This window comes from Ipomoea triloba, chromosome 5, assembly GCF_003576645.1.
Source record: "Ipomoea triloba cultivar NCNSP0323 chromosome 5, ASM357664v1".
Classification (NCBI taxonomy): Eukaryota; Viridiplantae; Streptophyta; class Magnoliopsida; order Solanales; family Convolvulaceae; genus Ipomoea; species Ipomoea triloba.
The window spans coordinates 26,214,427-26,230,012 of NC_044920.1; the positions used below are offsets into that span (position 1 = coordinate 26,214,427).

At 37.9% G+C, this 15,586-nt stretch overlaps 3 protein-coding genes across 5 annotated transcripts; 2 read left to right on the plus strand and 1 right to left on the minus strand.

The window, feature by feature from the left end:
- The first annotated feature begins 3,946 nt into the window (after positions 1-3,946).
- On the plus strand, positions 3,947-7,005 carry LOC116019736 (probable inactive receptor kinase At4g23740). 3 transcript variants are annotated; one of them, XM_031260052.1, is made up of 4 exons: positions 3,947-4,342; positions 4,764-5,103; positions 5,191-6,028; positions 6,282-7,005. In XM_031260052.1, the coding sequence occupies exons 2-4, from the start codon at positions 4,822-4,824 to the stop codon at positions 6,935-6,937; spliced, it is 1,776 nt and encodes a 591-aa protein (XP_031115912.1). In that variant the 5' UTR covers positions 3,947-4,342; positions 4,764-4,821; the 3' UTR covers positions 6,938-7,005. The 3 variants fall into 3 exon arrangements, with proteins under 3 accessions (XP_031115912.1, XP_031115910.1, XP_031115911.1); XM_031260050.1 differs by having other exon boundaries at positions 4,764-6,028; XM_031260051.1 differs by having other exon boundaries at positions 3,947-4,232; positions 4,764-6,028.
- Positions 7,006-8,842: 1,837 nt separating this feature from the next.
- On the plus strand, positions 8,843-10,695 carry LOC116019749 (ubiquitin-conjugating enzyme E2 10). Its single transcript, XM_031260074.1, has 5 exons — positions 8,843-8,990; positions 9,084-9,164; positions 9,619-9,746; positions 10,013-10,117; positions 10,284-10,695. Exons 2-5 carry the CDS (start codon positions 9,095-9,097, stop codon positions 10,425-10,427), a joined length of 447 nt encoding a protein of 148 aa, XP_031115934.1. The 5' UTR covers positions 8,843-8,990; positions 9,084-9,094; the 3' UTR covers positions 10,428-10,695.
- A 1,263-nt stretch (positions 10,696-11,958) lies between these two features.
- Positions 11,959-14,171, minus strand: LOC116019738 (inorganic phosphate transporter 1-11-like). Its single transcript, XM_031260053.1, has 2 exons — positions 13,554-14,171; positions 11,959-12,992 (listed from the first exon to the last, which is right to left on the minus strand). The coding sequence occupies exons 1-2, from the start codon at positions 14,144-14,146 to the stop codon at positions 11,963-11,965; spliced, it is 1,623 nt and encodes a 540-aa protein (XP_031115913.1). The 5' UTR covers positions 14,147-14,171; the 3' UTR covers positions 11,959-11,962.
- Between the last annotated feature and the right edge of the window lie 1,415 nt (positions 14,172-15,586).

Sequence of the window (15,586 nt, forward strand, 5' to 3'; positions counted from 1 at the left end):
TTATTTTCTTTTTGGTTTATACTTTCGGGACGCTCGGAGCCGTTTAACTGGAATGCGATATATCGTGGCCGTTTAATGATTTCGTGCAGTGCTTGCTTCCTTACGACGTCGTAACACTTCGAGAGGAAACCCTTCAAAAAAATAAAAATAACATATAAGGATATTTCTCCATAAAATGTAATTGGACTCTGGAACATAAATTTTTAAAAAATATATCAATTAAGTCATTTTTACAGTTGTCTTTACAAATGGATGATGTAACCCTTTTACCCTAATGTAACGCCCTACATGACTTTAATAATAGTAATAATAATATATATGACGACCTTCATCCTCTCCTAATTTGGAAATGAATGAAGGGTATTTGTCTCCATTTGAATATGAGGCATTCGACTTGTCTTTATCTATGGAGCCATGGAAGCGAAGATGATGGCGCTATAAGGGGACCTCTCCATAATGGAGATTGGACGGTCTTATGTTGGTACCTGGTTCGTTTTTTCTCTTCGACGGTCGGTTCACTAGACGCGTTCTCGTCTCCTCGCGATATCATTTTGCATCTCGCCTGTTCTTTTGCCGTAACACTTCCTCCATTTATGTGTATTTGTTAGCCGGTTGAATAACTTAAGCGTATGTTTCGAGATTTTCTCTCTGCAAGCTACTGAATAGGTCCCCCGATCTCAACAATGTTAAGGTCGTTCGGTCATCTAGATCCTCTATTGTATGTGCCTCTTTCCACCACTATTTCAGAAATTCCTTCAATGTCTTTGGCTCATCTTGTTGTACAAAAGCTAAGGCCATAAAGTGATCCTTAGCTTTCATACTTTTGGCGAAGTGTTTCAGGAACTGCTTTGCCAGGTTCTTGAAGCAACTGATAGATTGGGGCAGTCGTGACAATAACCATCGTTGCATTGCTCCCCCAAGTGTTTAAAGAAGGCACGACAATACATGGGGTCATCCACTCCTATCACCATCATTTGTGCTTGGAAACCGGCTAGGTGATTACTAGGGTTGTTTGTCCCATCATACGAAGGCATGGACAGACACTTGAAGCCCCTTAGTGCTCGGTACTATTGGATTTTCATGGATAATGGGATGATGGAAAACAGGGACCAATCGATCATCCAGTCCTTTCCACCATCAATTTTCCGTTGGAGGCCATTTACTTCTTTGCCTAACTCTACAACATCTCGGTACCAGTTCTCTCGACCAGGTTCAGGGTCTCGCCACTGCTTTCAACCATCCATTCCGAAGAACTCTTCTTATTGTTCCCCTCCACCCGAATTCTCACGTGTGGAGGCTAGCTGCCCGAGCGGCCTTCGCTCGTCGCTAGGGATTGGGCTTGACCTTTCGCTGTTGGTTCATTTATGAGTTACCCTGCCCTAACTACTTGGTGATTGATGGCTGGTTTTCGAGTTCTAAGCGGTCAAATACCGAGACTACATGGTGATGCTTCCTATATGGACCATATCCCCATGTTTTCTCGAGTGATCGGTTCTGGTCGTCTAGTTTCAGTGAGTTGTCCTGCATGGCAAGGTCCAATGGGGACTTGCCTCTTCGTATGTAATCACGATGTAGGACTTCGAGGAGGTGCTCAACAGCCTCTAGCACGTCATGACGAGGTCCAACTGATCGAGTTTGTGGGACGTCAGCGACCGGTCATATAGTTGAATGGACATCCTCTTCCTCCCGAGGGTTTCCCAGATCATCTCCTCGTGTGGGTATAGACCGATCGGACAGTGCACGAGAGGTGGGCTGGCCGAGGGTTTCCGGCGGATCCCAGACTGACCTATTTGTTTGGGTATGACCGGTATGTCGTCGCATAATTACCATGATCTAGGGTTTTAGGATTTGTATATCAGGTTTGAGGAACAAAATGTAACTTTTCATTTCGAACCCCCGCCACATATAATGACAATGTTAGTTTTATGACTTTTGGGTAGTCAACGGCTAACCAACACACCCGTTAAAATAACGAGTATATGGGAAAAATATAGAGTCACTATATGGAGAGAATAAATATATATGTTGTCACTCTCCCAATGTATGATGTCTATTTATACATATTTTGGGCTAGGAACCCTACAAGAAATAGATATTACATTATGAATAATAAGTTCAATCCTTATTAAACTCCAAAATTGTTCCGTATCCTTCTTGGATCTTCTTAATACAATTATTTTTTTAACAGATCAATTTAGTTAGCTAGCATATCATCTATCAATTTTAATTTATTTTAGTGAATAGATTAATTTTACTGTAACTCATGTGTATTATTGTTTTATTTGTTTTAATTATCATATGTTTAGAATAAATATCACTAGGTGTACTAGCTTTTACCTATGAAAGTGAAACAACCATATCATATCATGTAGTATGACAAAATGTCATAATAATACCTAATAAAGTATACCTAATTGTAGACTTATGTCAAATCTTGATGATAGTTTTTGAAATTACATATGTACACATGCAGCTTTATCAAATCACGCGTTAACACATCATTAATTAAATACCCTTTTAGGTAAAAATAAGTCAAGTCTTGTTATATTTGGGTTTAATTTAATAAAATTTGCATACTCTAAAAATTAATGTAAAAACTGAATTTACACTAGTATTGTAAAAATGTACCATCCGTTATAAAATTAGTTAATTTATAAATAATAAATATACATATGAAATTATAAATAAAAAAATACGAATTAATATGTAATTTAACATATTAATTACTTTTCGTGGCTGTTATATATATATTTGTAGGGTATTCTTAATGTCATACACGGGAAGATATGGATGTCCATCTTAGTTCATAATGGATGGACTAGTATGATAAGACTGAAATTGGAAGAGCAGGACAGACAAATGTTACGTCAATAAAAAATTAGCTAGATTAACCTTAAAAGACAACACTGGTAGCTCAAGTTACTCAATATTACGTTTTTGTTTCACAAGTAATTTGAAACAAAACATACATGAAAATTCATATTATAAACTTCTTTTTATTAGTAATTTTTTGTAAAATTTTAAATAAAACTTTAATAAATATATTGCAACATTTTTTTTGTGTGTAAATAAATAAACAAATTTAAAGCATTATAATTATTATGTTATAAGTGTTAATATGTTAATTATTTTTATTTGTTAAAATTTTAAATAAATAAGAAATGTGATTTAAATATTTTATACAACTGTCCATAAATTTTACATCAAGTTTTTGAGTTAGAATTTGAAATTGGAGATTTAGGTTGATTAGATGATGTTTTAAATCTATATTTGAAATGTAAATATGTTAGTGTGTCAAATTTTAAAGTTTATAATGTTTATTAAAATGTAAAAAAAATTTTAGGGTTAGAGAAATAATTTTTAGGCCGATAAAAAAATTAACTTATCTAGGTATCGATCTAATAGGGTTACCCAAAACCAAGTGAGTTGGCTCGATTGGTATCTATAATTGACGATGTCTTGGAATACAATATGCAAAAAAAAAAAAAAAAAAAAAAAGATAAACAAATTACTTGATTGGATTAAAATATTCCATTTTTTTAAAGGGGAAGGTATACGTAATTAGTAAATTAGGTATTAAATTATTATTATTATAATTTTTTAGGAAAATTATTATTATTATTATTTGTAAAATTTAGTTTTCTTTTTTTTTCGCGGCCGCTAAAAAGATGCCGGAAAGGTTGGCGCAGCCTGGCCCCACTGCCGCCCAATCCAATTGTCAAATTATAAGTTTTCCAGGTCGTCTTCTTCTTGATTTGGACTTTGAAACCAAAATTTATTCCATGGCGGTATTTATTTATTTAATTAAATACCAAATATAATTTAACCTAATACACTAACGTCACAATTAATTAAATAATTTATTAATTTATTGATCACCTCATCTGCTCATCACTATTGACATTACTCCATTTTAGAAGTAGATTATTTTAGATTAAAGAAAAAAATAAAAAGGAGATTTATTTGTCAACAATTTCATAAATATTAATTCATGGTGTTCTCAAGTTTCAACGCTAATGGTGGCATACCGGATTCCAATTTTTATTTTTTCTCCGTAGCAGTTCTGAACTGCGGCCACGTGCATTATCCACCATTTTCGCTTCCACACTAACCAAACGCCATTGATGTCTCTCTGTCTTTCTCCCTTGGCTATATTTCAATCTTTCGTTTCCACTTGTACAGGATAGCAGAGCAAGATTCTTCATTTTCAGAGCTGCCACTGTTTTTTGCAGGTCAGTTGTGATTCTTGGAGCTGATTATTGGTGGGTTTTTATTTATTCACATTTTCACTGGAGATTAAGGATTTTCTTGGGTTTAGTGCTGTCTGGGGATTCATTTTCAGGTGAGTTTCATCTTTCTGCTCTCTAAGTATTTGATGTTTTTCCTGACTGAGCAGTATTTGGCTCATTATTGATTGGTATAAGCTTTCAATCTTTTCTTTTGGTTTAAGAAGTCCAAACAAACAGATAAAGAAAGAAATCAGATAAAGGGTTATAGGACAGATAGTCAGTAAAGGGAGGAGGAAGAATCTTTTGGGTTTTGGCTTATTTGTATGATTTGTATGCATTTAAACAATTAAACCTAACCTTTACTTTCCTTGGTTGACCAAAACGTTTCGTGTGAGTACACGTATTGTTTACTGGCTTTGTTAAATGAATGTTCATATTCAAGAAACGTCATTAGTTTATATAGAAGCTATTTATGAGTAATGAAGTCTTATCATTGAAGTCTCTGATTATTGGTTTCTTGAAATTCATGTATAGATGAAGGGGGCTGTTAGTGTTAGTTGAGGTGATTAGCATTAACTCAGAGAAGGAAAGAATGGGCTCCAGATTGGCATTTTTGTCGATTTTGTTCCGTGGAAGTGTTTTCTGGTTAGCAGTAGCTGAACCCACAGAAGATAAACATGCCCTTCTTGATTTCATCAATAATATACACCATTCGAGGCGGGTGAATTGGGAGTATCAGACCTCGGCTTGCACTGGCTGGGTTGGTGTTACCTGTAATCATCATAATTCTAGAGTTACAGCACTTAGACTGCCTGGATTTGGGTTCGCTGGATCGATTCCTTCCAACACCCTAAGCCGGTTATCAGAGCTTCAGGTCTTGGATTTGAGAACCAATAATATTAGTGGTCTTTTCCCTTCTGATTTTTCAAAGCTTCATAATTTGACAGCTCTTGATTTGCAGTACAATGACTTTCGTGGTCCTCTGCCGTTTGATTTTTCCGCGTGGAAAAACCTCTCCTCCTTAAATTTGTCAAACAATAAATTTAATGGGAGTATACCTTCCTCGCTTTCAAATTTGACTCAGCTCACGACTTTGAGTCTTGCAAACAACTCGCTGTCAGGTAGTATTCCCGATCTCAATCCCAGCCTGCGGCTACTAGATCTATCCAACAATAACCTCACCGGAATCGTGCCTCAGTCTCTTCGTAAATTCCATGGTTCAGCTTTTTCTGGTAATCATCTTTCTCCAGTTCCTATTGTTATTTCTCCCAGTGCTTCTTCACCAAAGCATAAGTCCAAAAAGCTTAGTCAATCTGCAATGCTGGGAATTGTGATTGGAGGTTGTGCTTTAGGGTTTCTTGCAATTGCTGTCCCGTTCATTCTTTGCTATTCAAAGAAAGAAGATAAAAGTTTGGCCTCTCCGAACTCGCTTAGAAAAAGTGGTTCTCTTGGGAAGGCTGCTTTTGGCAGTACGGATGGAGGTGGTAACATGGTATTCTTTGAAGGCTGTAGTCTTGCCTTTGATCTCGAAGATTTATTGAGAGCTTCTGCGGAGATCCTAGGGAAAGGGGCATCTGGGGTTGTGTATAAGGCGGCTTTGGAGGATGCAACCACGGTTGTGGTGAAAAGATTGAAGGAAGTGAGTGTCGGGAGAAAAGAATTCGAGCAACATTTGGAGGTTGTTGGTAACATTAGGCACGAGAATGTGGCTCCTTTGAGGGCGTACTTCTACTCCAAGGATGAAAAGCTCATGGTGTATGATTATTACAGCCTGGGGAGTGTATCAGCAATGCTGCATGGTATGTTAAATTCATCGTTTTTTTTTGTTCACAGAAACTTTTTCAATCGACTTGGTATCACACTATTATGATCAACGAAGAAAAAAATTGTAGCAAATCATTTCTAATTAGCATATGGTATGATTTTTGTCTGACCACAGATTCCATAGCAAATTGCTACTGATTCTTATCGTTTTCTAGCGTTCACTTAAGATAGTAAAAGAACCAATATACCATTTTGTTTTGAAGATATGATTACGTTTTTACACTGCAGATATCAGGCGTGAGAGGCGTTCTCCTTTAGATTGGGAAACACGTGTGCAAATTGCAGTCGGTGCAGCAAGAGGCATTGCCTACATCCACAGACAAAGCGGGGGAAAGCTTGTTCATGGGAACATCAAATCATCGAACATATTCCTCAACTCCCAACACTACGGTTGTGTCTCTGATCTCGGCCTGGCAACACTAATAGCTCCCATGTCTGCTCCTCTCGCTCAAACTGCAGGGTACTGTCCCCCGGAAGTCACAGACACGAGGAAAGCTACCCAGGCATCCGATGTCTACAGCTTTGGGGTCTTGCTGCTCGAACTCCTAACGGGAAAATCCCCGATGCACGCCACAGGGGGGGACGAGTTTGTCCACATAGTGAGATGGGTGCACTCTGTGGTTCGCGAGGAGTGGACTGCTGAAGTGTTTGATATCGTGCTTTTGCGGTCTCCCAACATAGAGGAAGAGATGGTGGAGATGCTGCAAATCGGGATGAACTGTGTGGCGAGATTGGCGGATCAGAGGCCGAGAATGGGAGAAGTAGTGAAGATGGTGGAGGGGATTAGAAAGATGAGTTCTGGAAATCAGACAGAAAGCTCAACTCCAACTTTGCATACTCCTCCTATAGTTGAAATAGGGTCTTCATATCCATATCCACATTGAGTTCATGTTTCATGCTGTGTATAAAACTTCTAATTTATTTTCCCACAAATTTAAGATCCTTCATCTCATCTGGTGCTTTATTTATTTATTTTGTATAAACATTACCAGCAATATCTAGGAGAGTAACCTCACTTTTTTTTTTTTTTTTTGAAAGAAAACGGACACGTAACTATTACTCAAGGATTACAAATAAAAGGCGGAGGATCGAAATGTTAGAAATAATTATTTCCTAACATTGATTTATATAATAAAGGTTGTAATTAATTAGTAATGTATAAATGTGGAATTACTAGGTGAAATTCCCTCCTTCTCATTCTGTTAAAACTTAAGTTTAAGTTTTATAAGGATTAAAAAGATGTATAATGAAAAAAGGATATGGGTTCTCTGAGGTTTCACATTCCTAACGGGATTTCTATTCCTAAAAGGAGGTTTTCCGTTCCTTTTGAAAATGGTTTCTCATCACATCTATGAATACCCAGGAAAACTTTAGGGATTATATGGTTTTCGACTATAAGGTTTTTAGTCTTTGAGTTTTCTAGTCTCCATATCATCAAGGATCAGGGTGATTAAGGTTGATTTATTCTCTCGGCATACAGATACAAATCAGAGAGGTGAAGCAAAGCATTCTTGATTTATCAAGTTAGATATTACATCTTCAATAGAATCAAGTAAGTCTTTATTCTTATTCTTGTTTTAATTAAAGATCCATGATCATGAACATTATTTAGTTGATTGATTTTATTTACATGCGGTTCATTGTTATTCGTGCTTCTGCATTCAAGTTATAAGCGCATAAATGATTTGATTAACAAAGTCCATTCCCCTAGAAGTTTGCAAGAGCTCTCGCGAGCGCATGGGCTACTTTAACAATAACTCATAATTAAGAAGTAATCTCATAAGACGAATAACAATAACTCCATAACTGTCAAGCCTCGCTTGTTTCCTTTAGGGATGGCAACGGGGCGGGGGCGGGGAGTATACTCCCCGTCCCCGAAACCTCGACCCCGTCCCCGTCCCCGGAGGGGAATGGAAAATAGTCCCCATCCCCGTCCCCGGTCAATTTTTAGTCAAAATCTTAAATTAGTGTAATTTTAATTTTAAAAACTATAATTTTAATTTTAAAAAGTTAATATATATATAACAGTAATCAAAAAACAAAAAACAGTAACGCCACTGTTAGGACTTACTGTTTTTGACGGGGCGAGGAGGGGTACCCGTCCCCGACGGGGAATTGAAAAATTCCCCATCCCCGTCCCTGATCCCCAAAAATTTTCTCCGTCCCCACCCCCGTTTCAAACGGGGACGGGGATCCCCGGCGGGGACGGGGCACATTGCCATCCCTAGTTTTCTTTGACTCCTTCATCCTTATTAAGGCTGAGAACTTTGTAGTCGACCCCAAGTCTGTGCACTTGAACCGAGTTCAAGCACCAGTCCAATTATTCTAATCTATCAATAACATTAACAAAATCAACAAACAATAAACACAAATTCATATAAAAATGATACATTACACTAAAATCTTAAAATAATATTTCTTACGTCAAAAATCATAATACAATATAGTTGTATGTTTAAAACTTATGGTTCAATCACTAAATTGTAAATATAATACATGATTTTCACATCATTTTATTATTACAAATTATTATTATTTCCTTTTTGTAGCATTTTATATCCAATAAAAAAGAGGGAAAAAACAGAAATAGGAATTATGAAATGCTCTTTCGGTGGAAAATAGAAATGTTCCGTCCGGATCACGGGGGTCCGCAAACGTAAAGGAAGGACAATAATAATACACCGTAATAATACTAAGGATTATTAATTAATTAATTAATTACGGAGTATTATTAATATTATTTATTTATATAATATATAATTGCGGTAGCAATCTGGTATAAATTTGTTCCCACCGAGAATCGTTTTCCTTGTGTTCTCTGCTGTGATTGCGTGCGTTTTCTTTTCTTTTCATCAACAAAAATAAAATAAAATCTCCCCTGCATTTCAAAGCGTTACATCGCCGGCCGGGGAGGATCCGAATCCGATTTCATCTCAGGTCGGGTTTTCTTCATCCTCTTTCATGCATTCTTTGCTTTTTTAATGTGAAGAAAAAAAATTGGAAATGATATATAGTGTTATTGAAACGCAGGGCTTGTGGGCATGGCTTCAAAACGGATCTTGAAGGAGCTTAAGGATCTTCAGAAGGATCCTCCTACTTCTTGCAGCGCCGGTATGGTTTCAATTTCAATTTCAATTTCAACCCCTCCAATTGAAATAAAAGAAATAAAAGTTTTGTGTTTTGAAGTATTGTTGTTATTACTTATTAGTATCATTATTGTTGCTTGATTTGTTTATGAAATTCAGTATTTTTAATCATGTTTATGGGGGATGCTGCAATGTTTACAGCTTTATCTTTGTGTGGTTTGGGCAAATTATACTATGTACCATGGTTTTGGACTTCACTTTTAATATACTAAAGATTTATTATACTAAAGATTTATTATTAATGTATGAAGGTTTATTTTTAGATAGTATACCAAATAATGAACCTTTAGTACTGAACTTATGAAAAATGAACACTTAATGTATTAAAAATAAATATTCAATATAATAAAAATGAGCATGGTCCATGGTATAATGATTGGTGTGTTTTTTTTTCCTTAACAATGATCTCTTTTTTGAAGGGCCTGTTGCTGAGGACATGTTTCACTGGCAAGCCACAATCATGGGCCCTCCAGACAGCCCTTATGCTGGTGGAGTTTTCCTTGTTACTATCCATTTTCCACCAGATTACCCATTTAAGCCACCCAAGGTGTGTTTGATTTCTGAGCTCATGCTATACAATTATGTTTTTTTTTTGTTTTGTTTTGTTTAGATTTTTTTCCAGCTAGGTCCTGTTCCAATTTGAACTGTCAATGCTGATATCGAGATTACTTAATATACATCCGATGTTGGATTAGAAATGATACGGAGTACTTGTTATGCTTCAGAAGAACACAACTTTCATGAGTACCTATGTGCTTTCTCCCCAATAATGACATTGTTGTATCTCACATATTTAGCACAATAAATTGGCAGGTGGCTTTCAGGACAAAAGTTTTCCATCCAAACATAAATAGCAACGGAAGCATATGCCTTGACATTTTGAAGGAACAGTGGAGCCCTGCGCTGACGATTTCAAAGGTTTGTAATCTCGTGTGATCTGAATATATTGGCTAGACTTGTACATTTCCAGTTCCGTTGGCTCTGTTTATCGTGTCATTTCTTTGTGTTAAGGTGACTTTGGTCTGTCCGTTTTTGTTTCTTATAACACGGCCACGCGACTAAAAATGTATGTTTCTGAATTTAGGTGTTGCTGTCAATCTGTTCCCTGTTAACGGACCCAAATCCCGACGATCCATTGGTGCCAGAGATTGCACACATGTACAAGACGGATAGGAACAAATACGAGAGCACTGCAAGGAGCTGGACACAGAAGTATGCCATGGGCTAAGCTTGCTTTGGTATGTTCAAGGGAATGCTACCCTATGCTTTCTGTAGCTTGATTCTTGCGTTTTGTGTTTGATTAGTCAGTCTGTTCTTTTGTGTTCCGAGAGGGCAGGGGGGGAGTTTGTGGTGGGAGAGAGGAAATATACCGATGCTGCTCTTAATTGTTTGTATCTGTGATGTGATTTGTGAAAGAAACCATTGCCTTCTCCCCCATATGTTTGCGCTAACTTTACTTATATTACATATATATTGTCGGTTTCAGTTACAACTTACAAGCTCATTTCTTTGCTCAAAATAGTAAAACTAGCAACCCTTCCAATTGCTTTGAGAATTATCCGGCCTACCATAGAACAAATCTCCTGTTTCTCGTTAGTTGATTCAGCCTGCTCTTGAAGTCTTAAGTTCATCTTTCTTTCTGATGTGTACTGTCTTTTTAGTCCTCTCACAGGTCCAAGAGATCATGACTCATAAGGAAGCCTTCTATATTAGTATATGTGGCAAGAAAAATAAACCCACCTTGGCCTGAGTTGCCTTCGTAGAGTTTGACTCTGACCACCTCGCAATTGCATTAATTGTTCACTTACCAGCTGTCTCAAATTGCTAGATTACGAAAATAACATTTGAGAGTAAATTCTCAGGAACTTAATATCTTAGGTTAATTCAATAGTGGATTTCTAATACAACTATAAGATTAAAGGATTAAAAAAAACAAAACAAAGCAACTCTCATGATGCTTATTGCAGTATTTAAAATTAAAATTCAAACAGCTAAGGTCTAGCTTTAGATGACTTGATATTAACTTCCTAATATTTTTAATTGAGTTGATATTTGATATGCTGCCAATCTGGGAGGTTGGGAAGCATCTGTACAAATTTGCATGCACTATTCCAATGGCGTTTATAACTAGGCTGCAACAAGAAAATTGATGGAGAAATGCATCAAGACTCTGACTTTATTCTAGAAAATTAAGAATATTTTAACCAGGAGTGGAAAGTGTTAGAATTGCTGACATTTATAACTAGGTTGCAACAACAAAATTGATTAACAAATGGATCAAGACTCGAACATTATTCTAGAAAATCAAGAATATTTTAACTAGGAGTGGATCGGAAGGTGTTTGAATCGCTGATGTTTATAATTAGCTTGCAACAACAAAATTGATGGAGAAATGCATCAAGACTCCTGACTTTATTCTAGAAAATCAAAAATATTTTAACCAGGAGTGAAAGGTGTTTAAATCGAAATGCACGGGGACTTGAACTTTATTCTTGAATTGAATATCAAGAAAAAAGTCGAGTTGACACACACTTGGAGGAGAAAAGTGATTAATTTACATTAATTATATATATTATATCTTTAAAAGGATGTAGTTGATGACCATGATTATGATCTATAAGAAATTAAAAGTAAATATTAGTGGAATAAAAAGTTATACAAATTAAAGAGTATAGGGTTTTATTATTATTTTGATACATTAAGCAACGGCTAAGATCAAGTGCTGCATGCATGCATGCATCCACTGCCGGTGGATTTGGTACATCAATCCCAGGAAGCTTCCGAGTATCTAGACGACGGCGGCTGCGCCTCCGTCGGCGGCCTATTGGCGGCGGCCATCTGAGTCTCGACCTCACGGTCCTTCCCGCCATCCTCGCCGGAGATTTCCTCGAGAGACCTCCCTTTCGTCTCCGTCACCAAGAACGTACAGAAAAACCCTAGCATATTAGTGAAGGCCAAAAGATACATAGCCTTTTTTATTTTCTTCACGTTCCCATCCAGCGTGTAATACTGCACCCCAAAAGCGCTAACGATCGCGCCCGCCTTTCCCGCGGCGGCGCTCAGCGCGTGGCACGTGGATCTCACGCGCGTCGGAAAGAGCTCCGCCGGCAGCACAAAGGTCGTGCTGTTCGGCCCGAAGTTCGCGAAGAAGAACGTCAGGCCGTAGAGAGTGGCGAACATCAATTTGTGATCCTCTTCCTTGAGGTAATCGTATTTGACTCCGATGATCGCCATGAAAATCGACATGAGGAAAAATCCGACGAGCTGGATTTTGAATCTCCCGATTTTCTCGATGAAGAAAACGGTGAACCAGTAGCCGGGGAACGTGCCGAGCAGGGCGACGGCGAACATGGCGCGTGACGTCTCGAACATTTCTCTCAGAGCGCTAACTTCATTCGGCTTGCGCGTGAGATGCATCGCCGGGAAAATATCCTTTTGAGTGAGATTTTGCGAGTAGAATGCCACGTCGAGTAAGAACCACGTGGTCATCGTTCCGATCAAGTGCCGCCCGTGGCGGCGGAAGAATTCGTCGGAGAATAATTTATACTCATTCGCGGCTTTGAACTGTGACAACTTATCCTGCTCAGCTTGGATTTCGATATCCAGAACTTTCCCCATATCCACCGCCGCTTGCTTGGCGTTCCCTTCTATAAGCGCCGTGTACCGGCCGGTTTCCGGCATCTTCATCCGCCAATAGTACGTTAACATCGCCGGAAGTGCGCCCATCATCAGAACAATTCGCCACACATAATCCGCCTCCGGCTCCGTCGAAAGAATCGCGTCATCGTGAAACCTGTAAGGTTATAAGTAAAACTGTATTTATTAATGACAAACCAACAAACTATATAAATAGCATGGTTGAAAAATTCATTAGATGCTCCTCGTGCTCAGGAGCACCTAGGGCAGGACGCCTAGACGGGATTAATCAGCCCTGGGTACCCTGTCTATTTTTTTATTTTATTTTATTTTTTTAAAGATTAATAATTATAAACTATATAATACTTTAATAGTTAATATTAAATATCACACTAGAGTTTATACAATTTAAGATTATTTCCTTCATATGGTGTTGTTTTGAGTGAAATAATTCATTAAAAAAAAATAATAGTTAATCGGCTGACTAGACGGCCTAGTTGGTGTTTAGGAGGTTTAGTGGCTTAAGAAACCAAGGCGGTAAGCGCCTAAGCGGAGATTAAACGGCCTAGACAGTCGCCTAGCCAGCCAGCCGCCTAGACCACCATTAGGCGGTTGACTGGCGCCTAGCGCCTAGGTAAGGATTAATCAGCGTTTAGGCGCGATTTTTGCAATAGTGTTAATGTACACAAAGAGAAGAGGTAGCAGAAGGTTACAAAACCTAGGCCCTTTATGCCAATTCAGAAACAGCTTTGACACAATCATAGAAACCAGCCCGGCGAAGATAATCCCAACCCCCTGCATGGCGAAAACCGCCGCGATAAACGCCCCTCTTGTCTTCTTATTAGCGTACTCCGACATAATAGTGGCGGAGAGCGGGTAATCCCCGCCGATCCCGAACCCGAGCCAGAACCGGAAAAAGCAGAGCGTGCCCATCACGGACTTCGGACTAAACCCGAAAGACATCCCGGAACAAAGGGCACAAAACACCATAAGTATTAACGTAAGCCCATACACTTTTTTCCGGCCGAGCTTATCCCCTAACCACCCAAACACCAGCTGGCCGGAAAGTGTACCCACCAGCGCCACCCCAATCACGAGATTATTAATCCCCGCCGGCAGCTTTCCGGGCGCGTCCTTGGACGGATCATAGTAATATAACCGCCCCAAGAGCTTGGAGACGGTGGAGATGCAGAAGAGATCATAAGCGTCGGTGAAAAAACCCATTCCGGCGATCACGATGGCGGTCACGTGGTACCATTGTGTTCGTGCGGAATCCAGTGCACTTAGCACTGCTAGACCGTCGGAAGACATTTTTTCCGGCCTAATTATAACCTTAGCTCCTAATTAATGTTTCTTGTTATGGATTAGTATAATTTAATGATGTTGTTTGATGTTGTAATGATATTTATAGTAAAAGTACATAGTATTGGCTGCTTATGAAGTTCAATGGCAACAAAATGACGTTCTAAACTAGAGTACAGGTTTGCTTGGAACAAGAAATCTGATTTATGTATTTACAATTTTGAATATGCTAACGTATATGCCGAATCAAAGACACAATAAGACACTTAGAAATAGTGGATATCAATTTATTAATTTAATTTGTATTGTATTACCATCCTTGTATCCTATAAGGTATTCTCCTTAACATTATGTATAGAAAAATGTTGGGTCCAGGTTCAAAGAATAGTTTAGTAATAATAATTTTTTTTAAAAATTTTTTCAACGAAATACCTATTAAATAGGCTTCATGCCAATTGTAGGCTCAGTCTTGAGCCTAAAAAAAAACTTACATATAAGCCCAGGATGAAATTCAAATTCCAATGTTTGATTTGCAGGAATAAAGGAGGGCGGGGAAGAGGGTGGGGGGGGGGATTGAATTTCTATATTTGAGAGGAATAGTGTGAGAATAAAATGAAATTTAAATTTTCATGTTTGAATTTCATGAGAATTGGAAGGGAATAAGTACCATATAGACCAAAATGCACATACTAATTATTATTGTTGTTGTTGTTAAACAAGTAAATTTGCGTCAAAACTATAATGCAATGCAGTTGTTAACCATGTAATGTTAAATTTTTTAAAAATAAAAGTACACATAAAAGCGTGTTTAGCCAGGCTTAGACGTATTTAGTAAAAAGACCAAACTTTGACCTATTTAAAAGCGCTTAGCAAAATAGGCTCATGCATGCCTATATATACAAGACATGACCCAATCGTTATATAGTGGACCACGGTGCACATAGCACTGTGGACCCTGGTCCGAAACGACATTATTTCGATGTTAGTGGACTCGGACGCGAATGACTCCAGGAAATTCATTATCTATAATACACATAATCATTATCTAGAATACACAGAACATTTGAATAGAATACACAGAATGTTTGCCCATAATACACAGAATATTGACACAAAATACACAGAACTCATCCTCCTAACATTCGAATGCACAAACACATCACAACATGTGTTAATAACATGAATAGACACAAAATTTACAGAACTCATCTTCCTAAACATTCGAATGCACAAACACATCACAACATGTGTTACTAACATGAATACGCACCTTAAACATACAAATCATGCATCTTAAGAAGGAAAATCGCGCACTTTAAAGAAGAAAATTACGCACCTAAAGCCACCGCACAACTGCACGGGAAACACCCCACCGCACGGGAACTGAATATATATATATATATATATATATATATATATATAAACACGCAATCTATATGAGCAAGCAAT